The sequence below is a fragment of the Oncorhynchus masou genome, chromosome 18 (genome assembly GCF_036934945.1).
Source record: "Oncorhynchus masou masou isolate Uvic2021 chromosome 18, UVic_Omas_1.1, whole genome shotgun sequence".
Taxonomy (NCBI): Eukaryota; Metazoa; Chordata; class Actinopteri; order Salmoniformes; family Salmonidae; genus Oncorhynchus; species Oncorhynchus masou.
The window spans coordinates 31,287,785-31,309,124 of record NC_088229.1 but is presented as its reverse complement, the minus strand read 5'-3'; the positions used below and the strand labels follow the sequence as shown (position 1 = coordinate 31,309,124).

Genomic DNA, 21,340 nt, shown 5'->3' with positions numbered 1-21,340 from the left:
TTAATTATCCTTCACAACCAGGTTTGGACCCGCATATTGTGAATTCATTCAACCATTTGGGCAATACATCCTAGATTAAATTCTACTTCAATGTGGCTATATTCCATATAATTGCTCAAAGTGACTGCTTCATAATTCTTCTGTCTTGTTGTCGTCTGTTTTAATGTGGAGCTGTTTCTGTGATTTCAATCTTCATGGAAAAGTAATGTTCATCTGTGAATGTGACTGTTGATGGGGAGGTCGAGATGTGTGTGTGTGAGAGCCTGTGCTCTACTAGGATATTTCCATGAGGAGGCTGGTAATTAAAACACTGTAACAGTGTGACTAATCTGTTCCCTCTCCAGTCACTTCTGTGAGGCAGAATGGTTCACGACCTGATTAGAATACTGTACAGATGACCTATAACGAAGTTTAAATGGTTCGGCGCTGTACGCTTTAAATTCATGATCTCAATTAGGTAGGAGGCAAATGTTTCTTTATTTGGATGTCAAATGTCCAAATGTATAGTAGCTGTTTGGAATTGAACTATCATCATAGAAGAGCTCGTGTTGAGAGCCTTGTCTGTTCAGTACTGAGACGGACGCTGTGGGAGAATGGGGAGTAGAGAGAGAAAAAGATGTCTCTGCATTTCATTAGATTCTGTAGCCTGTTCTCCATGTGAGGTGTGAGTGGACACTGCTGCTGGTGTAGCGCCTCCTTTCCATGCGGGGGTGTGTTCTGGGACGAATCTAATGGATGCAACATTCACACACACACAGACACACACACACACACAGAGCCCAGGAACCACGCCCCCAGAGGGCACTCATTACTGCTCCGGTGAAAACCAGGGTTGCCGTGGTGACACGCTGAGGGGCAGATGGCGGCAGTCTCCGGGCAGGTCTCCCTAGCGGCCCACCAATACTTTACACTGAACTAGTACACCAGCCCGGCTCTCATTGGTGCAGCGATGCTCCTTTGGGGCTGTGGTCCTTTGCGGTTGTCGAGAGCTTACAGCTTCCTCTCTACTGTCTGATGAACATAAACAGTCTGAAGTGCGACTCAGAAACTGAAGCAAAAAAGTTCTCTCTTTCAATGTGTTATCCAATGGACTAACGCTATTTGGGGTTTCATGTGATCATCTATCTGTAGAAAATGTTTCCTGTGTTCCATTAGTCTGACCTTTGCTCTTGTGTCTTCCATTGAACTAGCATAATTTGCCTTTAAGAGTGATCATTTGCATCTCCAGTGAACTGTCCCTGTGTTCCTTTAGTCTGACCTATGTCCTCCTGTTGTGTCTCCAGGAGCTGTCCTAGCAGCAGCTGTAGCAGAGTGATCCAGTAGCAGTAGCAGGGTTAGAGGTCAGAGGTCACCATGGCGGGGCGGGGGACCCGTTACCTCCTCCTGCTTCTGGGGGTCGTGTCTCTGGCCCAGGCCTCCATCTTTCTGTCCAGCCAGCGCCTCAAGGCCCGCTTCCAGAGGGACCGCCGCAACATCCGGCCCAACATCATCCTCATTCTCACTGACGACCAGGACATGGAGCTCGGTGAGTCTGGCTTCTCATACGGCTCTCCAACCCTGTTCCTGGAGAGCTTTCATCCTGTAGGTTTTCGCTCCAACACTAATCTAGCACCCCTGGTTCTAATAATTAGCTGGTTGATAAGATGAATCAGGTTAGTTACAACGGCAGTCGGAGCGAAAACATACATGAGGGTAGCTCTCCAGAAAAGGGTTGGAGAGGCCTGCTTTACATCCATCCTATCCTCCTCCCTCTATACAGGAAAGGTCATCTGGTATTTCAACATTGTGATCATAAGACATCTACTATCTGACCACATGGGCACCAATCAACCATGAAGACATAAAATACATCAAATACATCATCAACAAATCCAACCTTCCTCCAGGCCTATTCCTCTAATTGTAATGGCTGTCTCGTTGTAATGGCTGTCTCGTTGTGATGGCTGTCTCGTTGTAATGGCTGTCTCATTGTAATGGCTGTCTCATTGTAATGGCTGTCTCGTTGTGATGATTGTCTCATTGTAATGGCTGTCTCGTTGTAATGGCTGTCTCATTGTAATGGCTGCCTCGTTGTAATGGCTGTCTCGTTGTAATGGCTGTCTAATTATAATGGCTGTCTCGTTGTAATGGCTTTCTCGTTGTGATGACTGTCTCATTGTAATGGCTGTCTCGTTGTGATGGCTGTCTCATTGTAATGGCTGCCTCGTTGTAATGGCTGTCTCGTTGTAGTGGCTTTCTAATTATAATGGCTGTCTCATTGTAATGGCTGTCTTGTAATGGCTGTCTCATTGCAATGACTGTTGTTTAAAGCTACCCATTTTAATTGACCACAGGAAGAGAAGGCCACGCTGCTGGACGGTTGTGAGTAACAAACAAAATCAGACGATTAGCAGTCTGTGAGACAGAACCTCCTTGCCCATCCTAACCCATGCCGGACACACAAGTCTTTGTGTAACCGGGACATAGTAAGACATAGTCAGACACACAGATCTCAATGAAAGGGTAAAGAGTGTGCTGCTGAGCTTGACTCCAGCTCTATCTCTTTCTTTCTCTGTCACGCTCATCTTTCTAGATTCTCTCAGACAGAAAGAGAAATTGTCAGTCTCTTACGCATCTGTCATTACCAAAGGAAATCCAGACACTGTGTGACGAGCTCTCATTGAGAAGGAACCCTTTGGCACGTCAGCAACCATTATACACAGAGTGCATCACTTCCCGTACGCCGAGGGCTCGGCACGCACACCCAACACTCCTCTCTCTGTCTCTATGTCTGCTGTGTTCAGTGGTGGGCTGGCATCGGGACAGGGAGATGGTGGGTGGTAGGAGAGAGAGGGGTATAAAACACTTTTCCGCCACAGTCATTTTCACTGCGCTGAGTTACAACGACAAAGCTTCACACCAGCTCACTTCATAACATAGAGAATTTCATCCCCTGAGCCTCACTAGATTAACTGACCGCAACCAGAAAAATTAAAGGAATTTCATTGTTACGGAATGAAAAATAGACTAATTCCAAATGGAAACCAGTGGTGTTATAGCTCAAATCCTTGGTAATATTTTTCCAAAGAAATTAGAGAAAAAAAACTCTACTCCATACAGGGCATTCGGAAAGTATTCAGACCCCTTGACTTTTTCCACATTTTGTTATGTTAAAGCCTTTAAAAAAAAACATTTTCCTCATCAATCTACACACAATACCCCATAATGACAAAGCAAAAACTGTTTTTTATAAATGTTTGCAAATCTATAAAAATAATAATAACTGAAATATCACATTTACATAAATATTCAGAACCTTTACTCAGTACTTCATTGAAGCCCCTTTGGCAGCTATTACAGCCTCGAGCCTTCTTGGGTATGACATTACAAGCTTGGCACACCTGTATTTTTGGAGTTTCTCCATTCTTCTCTGTAGATCCTCTCAAGCTCTGTCAGGTTGGATGGGGAGCGTTGCTGCACAGCTATTTTCAGGCCTCTCCAGAGATGTTCGATCGGGATCAAGTCTGGGCTCTGGCTGGGCCACTCAAGAACATCAGAGACTTGTCCCGAAGCCACTCCTGCATTGTCTTGGCTGTGTGCTTAGGGTCGTTGTCCTGTTGAAAGGTGAACCTTCACCCCAGTCTGAGCGGTCGGGAGCAGGTTTTCATCAAGGATCTCACTATACTTTGCTCCATTCATCTTTCCCTCGATTCTGACTAGTCTCCCAGTCCCTGCGGCTGAAAAATCCCCACAGCATGATGCTGCCACCACCACCCTTCAACGTAGGGATGGTTGGCATTCAGGCCAAAGAGTTCAATCTTTTTTCATTAAACCATTGAATCTTATTTCTCATGGTCTGAGAGTCTTTCGATGTTTTTGGCAAACTACAAAGCGGGCTGTCATGTGCCTTTTACTGAGGAGTGGCTTCCGTCTGGCCACTCTACCATGAAGATCTGATTGGCGGGTGCTGCTGAGTTGGTTGTCCTTCTGGAAGGTTCTGCCATCTCCACAGAGGAACTCTGGAACTCTGTCAGAGTGACCATCGGGTTCTTGGTTACCTCCCTGACCAAGACCCTTCTCCCCCAATTGCTCAGTTTGGCCGGCCGGCCAGCTCTAGGAAGATTCTTGGTTGTTCCAAACTTGTTCCATTTAAGAATGTTGGAGGCCACTGTGTTCTTGGGGACCTTCAATGCTGCAGAAATATTTTGGTACCCTTCCCCAGATCTGTGCTTCGACACAATCCTATCTCAGAGCTCTACGGATAATTCCTTTGACCTCTTGGCTTAGTTTTTGCTCTGACCTTCACTGTCAACTGTGGGACCTTATGTAGACAGGTGTGCCTTTCCAAATCATGTCCAATCAATTGAATTTACCACAGGTGGACTCCAATCAAGTTGTAGAAACATCTCAAGGATGATCAATGAAAACAGGATGCACCTGAGCTCAATTTTGAATCTCATAGCAAAAGGTCTGAATACTTATGTATATAAGGTATTTCTATTTTGTATTTTTTTACAAATTTGCAAACATTTCTTAAAACCTGTTTTTGCTTTGTCATTATGGGGTATTGTGTGTAGATTGATGAGGAAAAGGTATTATTTAATACATTTTATTATAAGCAAGTAACGTAACAAAATGTGGAAAAAGTCAAGGGTTCTGAATACTTCCTGAATGCACTGTATATTCCGTTATGTCCTCACCTGAAATGACAGCCAGACCAGGGAGATACCACCACTGCTCTCTGCCAATGACCCTCTCTGCTCTAGGCCACCCAGCACTAAATGGTTGAAAATGCAGGCTTTCTACTGGGTAGCTAACTCTGCATCAAACAGAGTCCTGGACTTGGAGAGCATGTGGCTCTACCGTGATGTAACAACTCGCAGGTGGATACTTGTCCGTCAACGGGTCCCTCTTCAGAACACTCCATTTATGAGGCAGCTGTTCCCTAAACACTAACCACTCTCCACTCTCCAGCTCTCTCAACACTGCATCATAGATCCCTCGAGTGCCTGAAAATGGACACATCCCGTTCCACCCAGATTGAGGAAAAAGCTTTAGTTAGAGTAGTTACCGCTCTCCCTTCTCTGTTTGGTTCAGTCTCCCCTCCCTTTTGCTTTCACGTTGTTGCAGTGTGAAAGGCAGCCTATCTCACATGAATGCAGTTCAATCAGCTGTATCCATCGTCTCATTGTGGCTCCCATTCATTTGCCACAGAGATATGACTGACACAGCTCAATAGCCATGGAGAGGCAGAGTTGAAAGCAGATTGAAGAATTACAATTACAATTTACAATAACATTAAGCTTGTGGAAAAAGAGGGCATCTTCCTGTAAGAAAATGGTCCCTGAAGACTCCAGATTTTTGGGATAATTAACTATTGTACTGTGCCTCCTCGTTTAGGCGGTGGTCGATCAATATCTTGCTTTTTTCAAATGTACAAGCTTATGTAGCATTTCACAAAATACTGTTTGGAATGAAACTCGCACAGCCCTGTTATCTGTGAAAGAAATCTCCCATGTTAAAGAGAACTTTCCCCTCCCTGTCTGAACCTCTGTAGGACACCATGTTGACATTTCTCTGAATGGCCAGCCCTGTGTTTTAACCTTTGTCTGGTTGTTAAAGGCCTGGTGATTGTCTGTGAAAAGGTCAAGTAGCTCAGGACTTCCTCTGTCTGTACACTTCACCCTGCCCTTCCTGGCCCCTCCTCTCTCTATATGTGAGAGGTGTGTGTGTGTGTGTGTGTGTGTGTGTGTGTGTGTGTGTGTGTGTGTGTGTGTGTGTGTGTGTGTGTGTGTGTGTGTGTGTGTGTGTGTGTGTGTGTGTGTGTGTGTGTGTGTGTGCGTGCGTGTGTGTGTGTGTGTGTGTGTGTGTGTGTGTGTGTGTGTGTTCCTGAACCTTTGCCTGGATTGGCTGTACACATTACCTCCAAAGCCCATAAAACTCAGCCACATGTGGAGGATTCATTCATACTATAGGTCTAAATAGGAAGAGGATCATTTTATTACTGTTCATTCAGAAAAGCCAGGAGGAATTTACAAAAGAGGTCAGCTAACTCCCTGCCAAACTCACAGGTCAATTCTTACTCGGATCCTATTGCTCTCAGCATCTCCTCTCTGCCAGCCAGCCAGCCCCCCATCCATCTCCTGTTCATGAAGCCAGCCCCCATCCATCCCCTGTTAGTGATGCTAGCCAGACCCCATCCAACCCCTGTTAGTGAAGCTAGCCAGACCCCATCCATCCCCTGTTATTGAAGCCAGCCAGACCACATCCATCCCCTGTTAGTGAAGCCAGCCAGACCCCATCCATCCCCTGTTAGTGAAGCCAGCCAGACCCCATCCATCCCCTGTTAGTGAAGCTAGCCAGACCCCATCCATCCCCTCTTAGTGAAGCCAGCCAGACCCCATCCATCCCCTGTTAGTGAAGCCAGCCAGACCCCATCCATCCCCTGTTAGTGAAGCCAGCCAGACCCCATCCATCCCCTGTTAGTGAAGCCAGCCAGACCCCATCCATCCCCTGTTAGTGAAGCCACCAGCCAGATCCCCATCCATCCCCTGTTATCCCCAGACCCCATCCATCTGTTAGTGAAGCCAGCCAGACCCCACCTATCCCCTGTTAGTGAAGCCAGCCAGACCCCACCCATCCCCTGTTAGTGAAGCCAGCCAGACCCCACCCATCCCCTGTTAGTGAAGCCATTCCTCTTCTGTCTCTCCTGCCTCTCCTCTTCTTTGTCTCCTGCCTCTCCTCTTCTCTCCTGCCTCTTCTCTTCTCTTCTGCCTCTCCTCTACTGCCTCTCCTATCCTCTTCTGCCTCTCCCCCTCTCCTGCCTCTCCTCTTCTCTCCTGCCTCTCCTCTTCTCTCCTGCCTCTCCTCTTCTCTCCTGCCTCTCCTCTCCTCTACTGCCTCTCCTCTACTGCCTCTCCTCTTCTCTACTGCCTCTCCTCTTCTCTGCTGCCTCTCCACTCCTCTCCTGCCTCTCCTCTCCTGCCTCTCCTCTCCTCTCCTGCCTCTCCTCTTCTCTCCTGCCTCTCCTCTCCTCTCCTGCCTCTCCTCTCCTGCCTCTCCTCTTCTCCCCTGACTATCCTCTTCTCTCCTGCCTCTCCTCTTCTCTCCTCCTCTCCTCTCCTCTACTGCCTCTCCTCTTCTGCCTCTCCTCTTATCTCCTGCCTCTCCTCTCCTCTACTGCCTTGCCTCTCCTCTTCTCCTTTCCTGCCTCTTCTCTTCTCTCCTGCCTCTCCTCTTCTCTCCTACCTCTCCTCTTCTCTCCTGCCTCTCCTCTTCTCTCCTGCCTCTCCTCTTCTCTCCTGTCTCTCCTCTCCTGCTTCTCCTGCCTCTCCTCTTCTCTCCTGCCGCTCCTCTTCTCTCCTGCCTCTCCTCTTCTCTCCTGTCTCTCCTCCCCTGCTTCTCCTGCCTCTCCTCTCCTCTCCTCTCCTATCCTGCCACTCCTCTTCTCTCCTGCCTCTCCTCTCCTCTACTGCCTCTCCTCTCCTGCCTCTCCTCTTCTTCCCTGACTCTCCTCTTCTCTCCTGCCTCTCCTCTTCTCTCCTGCCTCTCCTCTCCTCTACTGCCTCTCCTCTTCTGCCTCTCCTCTTATCTCCTGCCTCTCCTCTCCTCTCCTCTCCTCTCCTCTCCTCTCCTCTCCTCTCCTCTACTGCCTTGCCTCTCCTCTTCTCCTTTCCTGCCTCTCCTCTCTTCCCTCCTGCCTCTCCTCTCCTCTTCTGCCTCTCCTCTCCTCTCCTACCTCTCCTCTTCTTTCGCGCCTCTCCTCTCCTGCCTCTCCTCTGCTCTCCTTTGTGTTGTCTGTTTAATCCTCTTTATCATCCCAGGAGAGGGACAGACATTGAGGCCCTTCTCCCCATATCCCCTCCTTGCTCCTTCCTTCTCACACACGCATAATTAGCAGAACAGATAACATTCTCCCTCTATTGAAATGGCATTGTTTAGTGGTGCGTGTGGGCTACCTCCTGCTAGTTACATGTCTGCCTGGAACAGATCTGACCCGTGTTTGTGTTTCTCTCGCTCCCTCTCTGTCCCTCCTCAGGCTCCATGCAGGCTATGAATAAGACCCGACGTATCATGGAGCAGGGCGGGACTCACTTCTCCAACGCCTTTGTGACCACGCCCATGTGCTGTCCTTCACGCTCCTCCATGCTGACGGGGAAGTACGTTCACAACCACAACACCTACACCAACAACGAAAACTGCTCCTCCCCCTCCTGGCAGGCCCAGCACGAGACTAGGACCTTCGGAGTGTACCTCAACAACACCGGCTACAGGACAGGTCAGTGGTCCATACAGAGCGACACACACACACAGACGTACAGACAGGCACGCACACACACACACACCTGAGGCTACCCAACTCTCTGAAGGCATGTATCTCCTATTCAATTAAGCCAAACACTCATTTAATTGGGAACTCAAATATTTGTCATAATTAGGTTACACATTGCACACCATCAGTGAAAGCCATTAGATGGGTTTTCCACTGCCTAGTTCCTTTCTGTTCTCTACTGATGCTGAGTGTGCTAGCTAGGCAGTAGCCTGAGTGGGGCTGAGAACACTGGGGGCTGTGCCAAATAGCACCCTATTATCTATAAAGTGCACTGCCACCCTATGGGCCCGGGTCAACTGTAGTGTACTTTAAAAGGAATAGGGTGCCATTTGGGATGCACACCGGGCCTCTCTGATTGGATGGCCATTATCTGTGATGGGCTCCACTGTTTCACCTACACAGACGCTGACATTCTGTGTCTCGTCCACTCTGTTCCTATTGCATCAGGTAGACGTATCTACAGTCAAAACAGAAGAAACGACATGTCTGGAGCCTGCTCTTCATGCTCTTTTTTCTGTCCTCCAGAAATCACTGGAATTATAGATACACACACAAGCATGCACACACACACACACACACATGATCAAGATGGCGCCGACAGAGAGGGTCGCCTCGCTTTTAGTCCTTAGGAGACTTTGCAGTGTTTCATTTTTTTTATGTATCACAAGCATTTCGCTATACTCACAATGACATCTGCTAACCATGTGCATGTGACCAATACAATTTGATTTGATCCGTTATTGTTTAATGCGCACACGTGCACTCAATTTCAAAACACGCATTTGATGATGTGGTTATGTGCTCCTTCCACAAACATTTAAAGTTAAATCTTTGTGACTCGTTCCAAAATGAAAGGAGAAGCTCTGCACTACTGTCCCAATGTCGTATTGTCACACGCATTCTTTGAAATCCTGATCAGGAATGTAGAAACTCAACAGAGTTTACAATCAGTCCAGAAAATGGCACTCGGTGACAACTAGACATGCTGTTCCAAGTAGACTCTCTAGAAATCCTCCATGTTCCCACGGACGGAAACAGCAACCCACGTCTGTCTACACCGACGTCTTGTGGCAGCCCATCAGTTCTGTGTTCACGTTGAGCCCCTGAAGAACTTCCCTTTTCCCCGGAGGGATGCACTGTGGCTGGGCCAGCAGTGTGTGGTTGGTGGTGCTGCTTACACTCTAACTCTGCTGATTTAGAATCAGGTCCCCCGCTGTGCTGTCCATATAATCGTATTATGATCTAAAAGACTAAACTGATCCTATATCAGCAATCCTAGACTCTTTGCAAAAACAGGCCTGTTAAGAACAAACTTTTTTTGTTTTTAACTATTAGAAAAATCACCAGGTGGAGAAACTCTATGTATGTATACACAGTGAGCTTCAGAAATATTGGGACAGTAGTTATGCACTTCAGCAGCTTGGATTTGAAATGATACAATGACTGTGAGGTTAAAGTGCAGACTGGCAGCTTTCATTTGAGGGTATTTTCATCCATATCAGGTGAACCGTTTCGAAATTACAGCACTTTTTGTACATAGTCTCCACACTTCTACATTCATGTGGATGCTACATGATTATGGATCATCCTGAATGAATCGTGAATAATGAGGAGTGAGAAAGTTAGTCTCGCAAATATACCCCGAGACATGCTAACCTCTCACCATTACCAATAACAGGGAAAGTTAGCATTTTCGGGGGGTATGATACGTCTAACTTTCTCACTCTCGGAGCGTTCAGAGCGCACACTGGACGCTCTGGCCGAGGAGTAGGGTTGATCTGAGCGTTGATCTGACCTAACAACAGCCGTCAAGCACCCAAGCTAACAGGCTAACGTTGGCCAACTTGCTAACTACTTCCAGACACAAATGAGAGAACACCCCACTCTGACCATTTTACTCACCTTAGCAGAGCTGGTTAGGCTGTTTTTAGGTTATTGAGAGCGTTGGTGACTGTAACTGCGCTGCTGGCAACGATTTAATGAAGCTTTTTTGCCAATGTTTACTGACACAGGCCATATTCAACGGGTGTTGAGCGTTCGTAAATTCGGCCGTCATTCTGCTCTCTGGCACACTCAGATGAGAGTGCTCTGGAATCGGAGCAGGTAACCAGGGAGAATTTACCAGCTACGTCTATGGACAGTTGTGGCAGTGACATCATGAACATTCTATTGATATGGTTACTTGCATAGTGGAGAGCAAAACTTATGCAGTTCTACTAGGTGATTTCTTTCATAAAAGCCCTGTTAGAAAGGATTACCTACACATACTGACCAGCTCATGTTATAGACAGAAGAGTGCTACAGTACAGGGCAGACCAATCCAAACCATCTCTCAGCATGTCCAGCCCACTCATTATCTCATCCAATCATGGCTAGCGGGAAGGTTGCTGGCTTTTTCTGTAGCTATACCAACTAGGCTCGTAATTTAACAATTGTATTCATATTTACAGATGGCACACACGTTTGTTATTAAGACACATGAAAGTTCACGTGTTCCAGAAGGGATTTCTGCCCCAAAACTAATTTTGATTAAAGACAAAAGTTTCTCCTGTGAAGTAGTGGTGCGCGACATATACACCTAGTTTCCTGAAACGAGTCACAATTGTTGTTACTAAGTATTGTTTGTCTCTTGAAAACTCAGGAGATTTCATTCTGCAAAATGTCAAATAAATAATGTAGTATTCACCCTCAGCTACTTCCTGGTAATCCACCTGGAGGGGAGCAGATCAGTCTTGTCTCTGACATTTATCCATTCCAAATTCAGCAGAAGCAGCAGTAGCAGCACTTGGACAGCCAGAGCTTTTTACTTCCCATGCTTATGCTTTCATCGATCCGTCTGTTGGTTTGTTAGTGCACCCCCAACAGCTGAATCATGAGTATTGACGTACGTGTCAGTGACATTTCAGCCTCCACCGCCCAATCCCTCCTTCCTCCATACATCCTTTCACAAGAAAAGCAAATGATGAAGTGTGCAGATGAAACCAATTAGATTGGATGTAACTAAGTGAATTGAATTGGCTTGTTTGCCTTTGTCCTGTGGTCCACCATGTAGGCTTCTTTGGGAAGTACCTGAATGAGTACAACGGTTCCTATATTCCTCCTGGGTGGAGGGAGTGGGTGGGGCTGGTCAAGAACTCCCGCTTCTACAACTACACCCTGTGCAGGAACGGAGTCAGAGAGAAACACGGCTGCGAGTACCCTAAGGTCTGTATAATATCTGTGTGTGTGTGTGTGTGTTACTTCTCTGGTGCTGTGCTCTGCCTATGGCTGTGTGCACGATATAATCTAGGGTTCAGATCTTACATCAGCCATCAACTATGACCCACTCTTCATTTCCCTACATTTACCCACTGTATCTTCTCTCAACATGTTTCCCGACGGCATAGAGATATTTAACTGTCCTGTTTCCCAGCACCACCCCATAGCCTCTCCAGCACAACACCTGGTCCCAGTTTAGTTCTAGTGGAGCCTGCCAACTCTTTCCAGGAATGGGTTCCTCCCACAGTAGAGAGGGATGGAGGGGAGGAGCAGGAACACTGCCCTGCAGATGTACGCTACCTGTTCACTAAATGCTCTATCTCCATCCCTCACGGCCACTGTCTCAGAGAGGGGGTAAGAGAATAGGGGCAGGAGGAAGAGAGGAAAAGAGGAGTGTGGAACACTTCCCTGCAGATGTACGCTACCTGTTCACTAAAGGCTCTATCTCCATCCCTCACGGCCTCTGTCTCAGAGAGGGTTTAAGAGAGTAGGGGCAGGAGGAAGAGAGGAAAAGAGGAGTGTGGAACACTGACTGCATATTCCCCTTGGCTCGTTCTCAGACCACCATCTGGAACATTCTCCTTGTCATTCCAGTCTCCTTCCTCATGGAGGAAGAGACCTCTCTGAAGAGGCTATTTACTGCAATAGTATATTAGTTACACATCTGAAGTGTTTGATGAAACATTGTTCTGGAAAGGAAAGGGAAAGGGGGATACCTAGTCAGTTGTACAACTGAATGCTTTCAACTGAAATGGGTCTTCCGCATTTAACCTACCCCTCTGAATCAGAGGTGCCAAGGGCTGCCTCAATTGACACCCACGTCTTCGGTGCCCCGGGGAACAGTGGGTTAACGGAGCAGAACGACAGATTTTCACCTTGTCAGCTTCGGGAATCGATCCAGCAATCTTTCGGGTACTGAGAGAGCTAGCATGTGGTGACTTTCAAGAATCTGTTTAAGAGAGTCCAGCTGATAAAACAGACATTTGTGGAAAGTGTATTTACTGACGTCCCCTTTCGTTGTGAGGATGTTAAAAATCAATATTTCATCTTCTTGCAGGACTACTTTACGGATCTCATCACAGAGGACAGCATCAACTACTTCCGTTCCTCTAAGAGGATATACCCACACCGGCCAGTGATGATGGTGATGAGCCACGCTGCCCCACACGGGCCGGAAGACTCCGCACCGCAATACAGCACTGCCTTCCCCAACGCATCCCAGCACATGTGAGTGTCTGGTACACACGTGCAAGCATGCACAGATTGCACAAACCATGAAGTGGCTTTACTGTGTAAGGAAACAACATCATTCTGACTCCTGCACTTACAAAAGCAATAACATTAACCTTTTATGCAGTGATGTTTTCATGGGATGGCGGCTTAAATGTGAGGCTATTGGGTATAAGACAAGGTATCTTGTGTCAATGAGTAATGTTGAGAACTATATATGATTCTAAGATAAAGCAATATTTTCAGTTCTCTCCTTTTCTCCGAATCTTCAAGGGAAAGCAGTTATCGGCTCCAGTGAACAATGTGTCACTTTCCCCTGTATTCTCTCTCATTCTCTCCCTCTCTCTCTTTCCCCCTCCCCTTCCCTCTTTCCCTCTGAAAAAGAGCGGACTCCGATAGAGATGCCAGTTTAGATATAGGTTCAAATGTCCCGGCGTTGCGGTTTAGAATGGCCAGCAGGAGACAGGGATATAATCAAAATTTTATTACCACACACGGCAAACAGGAAGAGGAGACGAGTAGCTGTGAAAGTGGTTTTATGGTCAGTGACGCACTAACACACAGTTGGGGTCAAGATGTGAGTTGAGGTGGAGGACAGGAGTTTATAGAAGTCGTCTCAACCTGCCCTCCTGTAAACCACTAAAGAGCTTGAGAGGCAGAGGGGTTTTTGCTGCTCCCAGGTAGAGCCTCTAATTGGCTGACTAGGTCATGTGACTCTGGTTGGACCTAGCAACCGAGTGTTCCAGGAGCAGGGGTGTGACGTTTGGGGGGCAGAGTGTCTGTGAACAATAGAAAGCCCATCCCCCCCAGTACCTCTACTCTCTTCGGGGTAATAATGTTTCTTAAAGTTGTGTCTCTGAGAGAGGGTAAGAGAGGGCCCTGAGAAGTACTCATGGGCAACTGTAAGGGTGTTCTACACCCTCCCTCCATCTATCTTTGCACACACCAGTACTCTCATTGCAGTCATATCCATCAGGGCTTGTCGGTGCCATTCCTAGCCATACTGGGTTGTGTGTGTGTGTGTGTGTGTGTGTGTGTGTGTGTGTGTGTGTGTGTGTGTGTGTGTGTGTGTGTGTGTGTGTGTGTGTGTGTGTGTGTGTGTGTGTGTGTGTGTGTGTGTGTGTGTGTGTGTGTGTGTGTGTGTGTGTGTGTGCGCTCTGTGGGCTCTCTCTCCTGCCTCTGAACAAATACGTGTTCACTTTCTTTAACACTGAAACACAGGCATTCAAACAAACACACACAAATGCACACAATCAACACACATTGTATCACTGCTCTGTGCTTTAGATTTAGAGGCATCCCATGAAGCACAATCAGCGTGTCGTGGCTGTGATCGCTGTATCGTGTCTAAGGCACCCAGCAGTGCTGCGTCTGAACTGGGCACACTGCAGAGAACTGTATCCCACAACCCTGCCTGGACACAACACTACACTACACAGCCTGTTGGCATGTGTTGCTGTTGTAATTTGACCCCTGAAAGCCTGTAGCTGGGATGGGAGGCTGCTCTCTCGCCCCTACTCACCTTCTCCCTCACCCCTCACCCCTCAGGTGCACCGTGTTCCCTGCTCTCTCTCTCTCTCTTTCTCTCTCTCTCTCTCTCTCTCTCTCTCTCGCTCTCTCTCTGATAATGCCAAACTCTTTCCCCTCATCTCCTCCTCTCACCCTCTGTAGCTCTGGGCTGATGGTAAATGAAGGCAGCGATGCACATATCATGTACACTGTCAGAGATGGCACTGGCTGATTTCACTGCCTGTCGGTCCCTGACTGGGCCTGCTGGGAGATTACACTGTGATGGGTGTAGGGTGGAACGGGCTGGGAGAGGAGGGAGAGAAGGGGGGAGGTGATGGCTGATTCCTGCTTCCTGTAGAAAGTCACGCCCACACTGCATGTAGGACAAAACAAACAGGCATGCCCTCCGATACATAGCGGATAAACAGTCAGGGGGCTTCGTCAGGCTAATGCAAGGCAGAGAGAGAGGAAAGGATGGGAGGGTGGAGAAGAGACTGGGGGAAACAGAGTGAGGTGATGGATAGAAAGAAAGAAATGGGGGGAGAGAGAAGGTGAGTGAAGGGAATGAGGAGAACAATGGGGATATAAGATAAATGGTGACAAACAGAGAAAGTAAAGAGAAAGATCAATGAGAGTTTGGCAGGTTGTTGTTTGTCCGTGGTCGTGATGAGCAGGGAACAAAAAGCAAACAGTGGTCCATGTAGCCTGTACAGATCCAAGAATGGATTATTCTTGTCCTAATGGCTTTTAAATGTCCTGACGTTCTATTAATCCCCGTTTCATAAGAAGTACCCCTCTCTCTCTCCCTCCGATGGTCTTTATAGTCCTGATAGGAACTCTGACTCCAGAGCCTGGTGTTCCTCTCATCTGTCCCCTCTAACAGTACAAACCCATTAGTTGGAGTGTCAGCTGAGCCCGCTCTAATGCCACTCTTGCTTGCTTAGTGGTGTGTTATTTTATGTGGTGGTGTTTATTTTTTAATTGCCTCAGTACTCTCACTGTCTCCTCTGTAGAGGGCTTTTATTTTCTCTGTTTCAATCACGCTGACGGCCTGTCCTCCCTTTTACCGCTCTCTGAGGAACTTTTCACTTTATACAGGACTACGTTTTTAGTTTGGGCTCTCTCTAACTCGCAGGGAGTTTTCTCTCCTGTAGCACCTTGTGTTTTGTCCCTGTGGTCCAGACTGTTTGCTCAACCCTAAGAACCCCTCCAAAGAACCCCTCCTTGTCTTTCATGAATTCATCAGAACACCCTTGGCCTCCCTATAGTTACCCCAATAATCCACCATGTCAAATTCCTCTGTGCCCCTGTTCAGTTTGCCCTGCTTGGCTACAAAGCTAGCACAATTTTCCTCCCAGTAATTACCTCCCTGCACCATGGAAACCTCCTCTTAACCACTCCCCCTCACTTCCTCCCTTCATCAAAGACCTTTTTGCCCCCTACGTAGTCAAATCAAATCCCCCTTCTATTCTCACCCCCTCCACTCACATTCCCCTGTAGCTTCACCCCTGCTTCCATCAAGCCATGGTGTCACAAGCCCTCTATAACCCCTATCGCCTCCAATCTCCAACTATGAAATTCCTCACTTTTCCATCTTCTGTGCAATTCCAACTTCCACTCGATTATTGGAAGTTGTTCTGTGTGGGAGAGAGGAAAAACGGTTGATTGCCTTTGAGACCCGGTGGTGATTGTCCCTGACCCCAACAATCATATTTTTTTCTACCCTTTTAAGTGGAAATAGCTTAGTGGTTCAGAAGCAGCTGGGAGTCTTAGACGTGAGAGAGACCTGCGAGAATTGAACGGATTACAACATTGTCCAATAAAGTGGAGACCCTGCATGGTGAAGGAGAGAGAGAAAAGGAGAGAGTGGAAGGGAGGGAAGTCTAGAGTTTAGAGAGGACATTTTACTCTAAACCAGAGAAAAACAAATGCAGCTGATCCGTTAGAACTGTGTTGCACAGCCTGCCCACACTCACAGCTGGGTCTTTCCACAAAATAAATGCTTTTTGTGTCCCTCTTATATTTAAAGTAGAAATTGTGCACCAATATTGGATTTTAAAAATGGATTTTGGGGTGGCAGGGTAGCCTAGTGGTTAGAGCATTGGACTGTTAATCAGAAGGTTGCAAGTTCAAACCCCTGAGCTGACAAGGTACAAATCTGTCGTTCTGCCCCTGAACAGGCAGTTAACCCACTGTTCCTAGGCCATCATTGAAAATAAGAATTTGTTCTTAACTGACTTGCCTAGTAAAATAAAGATAAAAATTAAAGGCTTCTATTAAATGAAGTGCCCTTTAATTAATATAGACCACTTGGAGAATTCAATAAATCTGTGCAGCATTTTGACTGTCCCTCCGTCCACCCTGTGTCACTTCTAGGGAGATTTTAACCCACTTTCTTTTCCCCCCAAACTTTCTCCAAGTTTCACCGTCATTGTAAAGCCCTAGTTATTTTGTTGCTTTGACAAAGTCATTCTGAAGATTATTTATTTAATGTGATTAGTGTTTCATTTAAGGTCAACCCTGTTACGTGAACTACACTCTCTTTCTACAATTTAAAAAAAACATCTCATAGTCAAATCACAGTGTAAAAACAGGTGAGTTGGTTCTATACTTCTGGGTCATTTTCTGGTGTTTTGTGGTGAAAACTGAGCTGGTCGAGCATGACACATCAACCCTGTTACCCACAGATAGACAGGCTAGAAATGTTTTAACAATTTCATTTGTTCTTGTGAAGCTTGCATTCAAACGCCACTCCCTGTTGCACTCAAAAGGTAGCGAATTAGTGGATCGAGCCAGCTATCAAAGCCACAGCACAGAGCTAGTGGACAGTGGACAGTCTGTGTGCGAGGTACAGGGGGACAAAGGAAAGAGGGAGAAAGCAAGAGAGATAGTAAGGCAGTTACGAAGGGAGGGTGAGATGGAGAGAACCGTTGAAAGTGGAGGGGAGTAACTCAATCACATGATAAGAGCCATTTGTTTCCAAGAGATAATTCAGATGGTGGTGATGTCCCTCGCCTTGTCGTTTTCTGCTGTGTGTGTGTGTGTGTGTGTGTGTGTGTGTGTGTGTGTGTGTGTGTGTGTGTGTGTGTGTGTGTGTGTGTGTGTGTGTGTGTGTGTGTGTGTGTGTGTGTGTGTGTGTGTGTGTGTGTGTGTGTGTGTGTGAATGCGCAGGGCAAAGTAATGAATGTCTTTGCTCCTAGTCATTAATCACACACACACACAACATCCTCCCACTGCACAACTCACAGGAGCCTCATCTCTCTGTGTGCCAAAAGGCAAGCCAGTTTTTTTTTAATTAAAACAATGACCAGCCACCAGCCCCAATTACACTGAGCAGTCCCGTCTTAGAATACATCCCCACCCTCCCACTGTCCTGATATATTATAGAATTACTCTCCTGGCTCACACAGGCACACACACACACACAGGCACACACACACACATTCCCAGCTAACCATATTCTTACCCCAAAGCAGCCATGCATGTGTAGACATTTTTCACTGTAGACATTTGTCTTCTGTACAACATACAGTACATTCTGGAAGTATTCAGACTCCTTAATTTCCCCCACATTTTGTTACGTTACAGCCTTATTCTAAAATGATTACATTCTTTTTTTTTACTTATCAATATACACCCCATAATTACAAGGTGAAAACCGTTTTTTAGAACTTTGCAAAAAAACGTTTAAAAAAAATGTAATTAATTATATACATAATTTAATTTGGGCCGTTTTCTGGTGTTTTGTGGTGAAAACTGAGCTGGTCGAGCATGACACGTCAACCCTGTTACCCACAGGCTAGAAATGTTTTAACAATTTCATTTGTTCTTGTGAAGCTTGCATTCAAACGCCCCTCCCTGTTGCACACACGCTTCAATTCCCCTTCAATACCCCTTCAATCCCCCTTCAATCCCTCTCACGGTCAACCTGGTTACTTTATTTGTCACTTGAGATGGGAACATTGGATTTTTTATTAAGTCCATATTATGGCAAGAACAGCTCAAATAAGCAAAGATAAATGACAGTACTTCATTACTGTAAGACAAAAAATGTCAAGAACTTTGAAAGTTTCTTCAAGTGCAGTCGCAAAAACCATCAAGCGCTATGATGAAACTGGCTTTCATGAGGACCGCCACAGGAAAGGAAGACCCTCTGCTGCAGAGGATAAGATACAGTTACCAGCCTCAGAAATTGCAGCCCAAATAAATGCTTCACAGAGTTCAAGTCACAGACACATCTCAACATCAACTGTTCAGTGTAGACTGTGTGAATCAGGCCTTCATGGTCAAATTGCTGAAAAGAAACGACTACTGAAGGACACCAATAAGAAGAAGAGACTTGCTTGGGCCAAGAAACACGAGCAATGGACATTTGACCAGTGTAAATGTGTCCTTTGGTCTGGAGTACAAATTGGAGAGATGTGGTTCTAACTGCTGTGTCTTTGTGAGATGTGGTGTGGATTAACGGATGATCTCTGTGTGTGTGTTTCCCACCGTAAAGCATGGAGGAGGAGGAGGTGTTATGGTGTGGGGGTGCTTTGCTGTTGACACTGTCTGTGATTTATTTAGAATTCAAGGCACACTTAACCAGCATGGCTACCACAACATTCTGCAGCGACTCGCCATCCCATCAGGCTTGGACTTAGTGGGACTCTCGTTAGTTTTTAAACAGGACTGTGACCCAACATACCTCCAGACTGTGTTTGGACTATTTTACCAAGAAGGAGAGTGATGGAGCACTGCATCAGATGACCTGGCCTCCACAACCCCCCCCAACCTCAACCAAATTGAGATGGTTTGGGATGAGTCCGACCTCAAAGGGAAGGAAAAGCAGCCAACAAGTGGGAACTCCTTGTTGGTCTGTCTGTCTGTCTGTCTGTCTCTATAGGTCTTTCTGTCTCTATCGGTCTGTCTGTCGGTCATTCTGTTTCTAACGAAAAGCAGGATATGTGGGAACTCCTTCAAGACTGTTGGAAAAGCATTCCAGGTGAAGCTGGTTGAGAGAATGCCAAGAGTGTGCAAAGCTGTCATCAAGGCAAAGCGTAGCTATTTGAAGAATCTCAAACATGAAATATATTTAGATTTGTTTAACACTTTTTTTTCATAGTTTTGATGTCTTCACTATTATTCACTATACAATGTAGAAACAAGTAAAAATAAAGAAAAACACTAGAAGTGGGTGTTCTAAAACCTTTGACTGGTAATGTGTGTAAATGTACTATTTAAGTTTATCTTTTTTTTACATTTGCAAAAATGTCTAAAAACCTGTTTTTGTTTTGTCATTATGGGGTATTGTGTGTAGATTGAGAAAATTAAAAAATAAATAATTTAGAATATGGCTGTAACATAACAAAATATGGAGAAATTCATGGGGTGTGAAGACTTTGCGAAAGCACCGTAAGCATTCTTTATTAAAGGGAGACTAACACATCAACAATCAGAACAATGGAACTGCCTACCTGGCATCCATGCCCCTTTAATGCTGTGCTTGGGACAATACTTCATTATAGCAGAGACTTTGTGTCACTCATGGTAGGATACTCTTTAATCACCTGAAGTCAAAAACCTTTAAAAGATGCTTTGTCAATGTTAATACGATGTCACTAAACTTCTCTGAACACTTCCCCCGTCTCTTCTCTCAGCACTCCCAGCTACAACTATGCTCCAAACCCGGACAAGCACTGGATCATGCGTTACACTGGGGCTATGAAGCCCATCCACATGGAGTTCACCAACATGCTCCAGAGGAAGAGGCTGCAGACCCTGCTCTCTGTGGATGACAGCGTGGAGAAGGTGAGCTTAGAGCGCCCCCTACCTGCACCCCTCCAAGGGATCCTGTATGGCTCAGTTGGTAGAGCGTGGCGCTTGCAACACCGGGATAGTGAGTTCGATTCCCGGGGCCACCCATACGACAATGTATGCACACATGACTGTAAGTCACTTTGGATAAAAGTGTCTGCTAAATGGCATGTATTATATATCTTTCCCATCTGTACTTTTCCATGGCCCAAGAAGAGGATATACACCCCATTGTTTGTTGAGATAAGTTTGGAAGATATCTGCTCTGTGTTCTAGGTGTATAACATGTTGGCTGAGACTGGAGAACTGGACAACACATATATCATCTACACAGCTGACCATGGCTACCACGTGGGCCAGTTTGGACTGGTCAAGGGCAAGTCCATGCCCTATGAGTTTGACATCCGAGTTCCCTTCTATATCCGAGGGCCCAACGTGGAGGCAGGAGCCATGTAAGTGTGTGTGAGGTGGGGGTGAGTGTGTTGTATGGCTGTATTATCTTTACTCGGAAGGCCACTGTGGATGACTTAACCCCTGTGGGACTGATCCTTACATCCGTACCTACATTAAGTCAAATGTATAAATACAAATCCCCTGAATCCTCTATATAGCTGGTCTATCACCTTTATGACTCCATAAGATCACTGAAAGACAGACAGACAGACAGAGACCGACCGACAGACAGACAGAAACAGACAGACCGACAGAGACAGACAGACAGACAGACAGACAGACAGACAGACAGACAGACAGACAGACAGACAGACACTGACAGACAGAGACCGACTGACAGACAGAAAGACAGAGACCAGATCAACAGACAGACATAGACCGACAGAGACAGACGAGACTGACAGAGACAGACAGACAGACCGACCGACAGAGACCGACCGACAGTCAGACAGACAAAACGAAAGAGACAGACAGACAGACAGACAGACAGACAGACAGACAGACAGACAGACAGACAGACAGAGACCGACGACAGACAGACAGACAGACAGACAGACAGACAGACAGACAGACAGACAGACAGACAGATAGACAGACAGAGACCGACCGACAGAGACTGACAGACAGACAGAAAGACAGAGACCCGATCAACAGACAGACATAGACCGACAGAGACAGACAGACAGACCGACCGACCAACAGAGACCGACCGACAGTCAGACAGACAGACAGACAAAACGAAAGAGACAGACAGACATACAGAGACCGACAGAGACCGAC

General features: G+C 46.5%; 1 protein-coding gene across 10 annotated transcripts in view; it reads left to right on the top strand.

Annotated features, from left to right (window-relative positions):
* LOC135504397 (extracellular sulfatase Sulf-2-like) overlaps positions 1-21,340 on the top strand; it is a 181,339-nt gene that overhangs the window by 133,354 nt on the left and 26,645 nt on the right. For all 10 annotated transcript variants that reach the window (XM_064922963.1, XM_064922965.1, XM_064922964.1 and 7 more), the window contains 6 exons: positions 1,284-1,525; positions 8,018-8,257; positions 11,364-11,515; positions 12,627-12,796; positions 19,951-20,101; positions 20,384-20,559. In XM_064922963.1, the coding sequence (XP_064779035.1) occupies positions 1,354-1,525; positions 8,018-8,257; positions 11,364-11,515; positions 12,627-12,796; positions 19,951-20,101; positions 20,384-20,559 (1,061 nt within the window). In that variant the 5' untranslated portion in view covers positions 1,284-1,353. The remainder of the gene's footprint in view (positions 1-1,283; positions 1,526-8,017; positions 8,258-11,363; positions 11,516-12,626; positions 12,797-19,950; positions 20,102-20,383; positions 20,560-21,340) is intronic.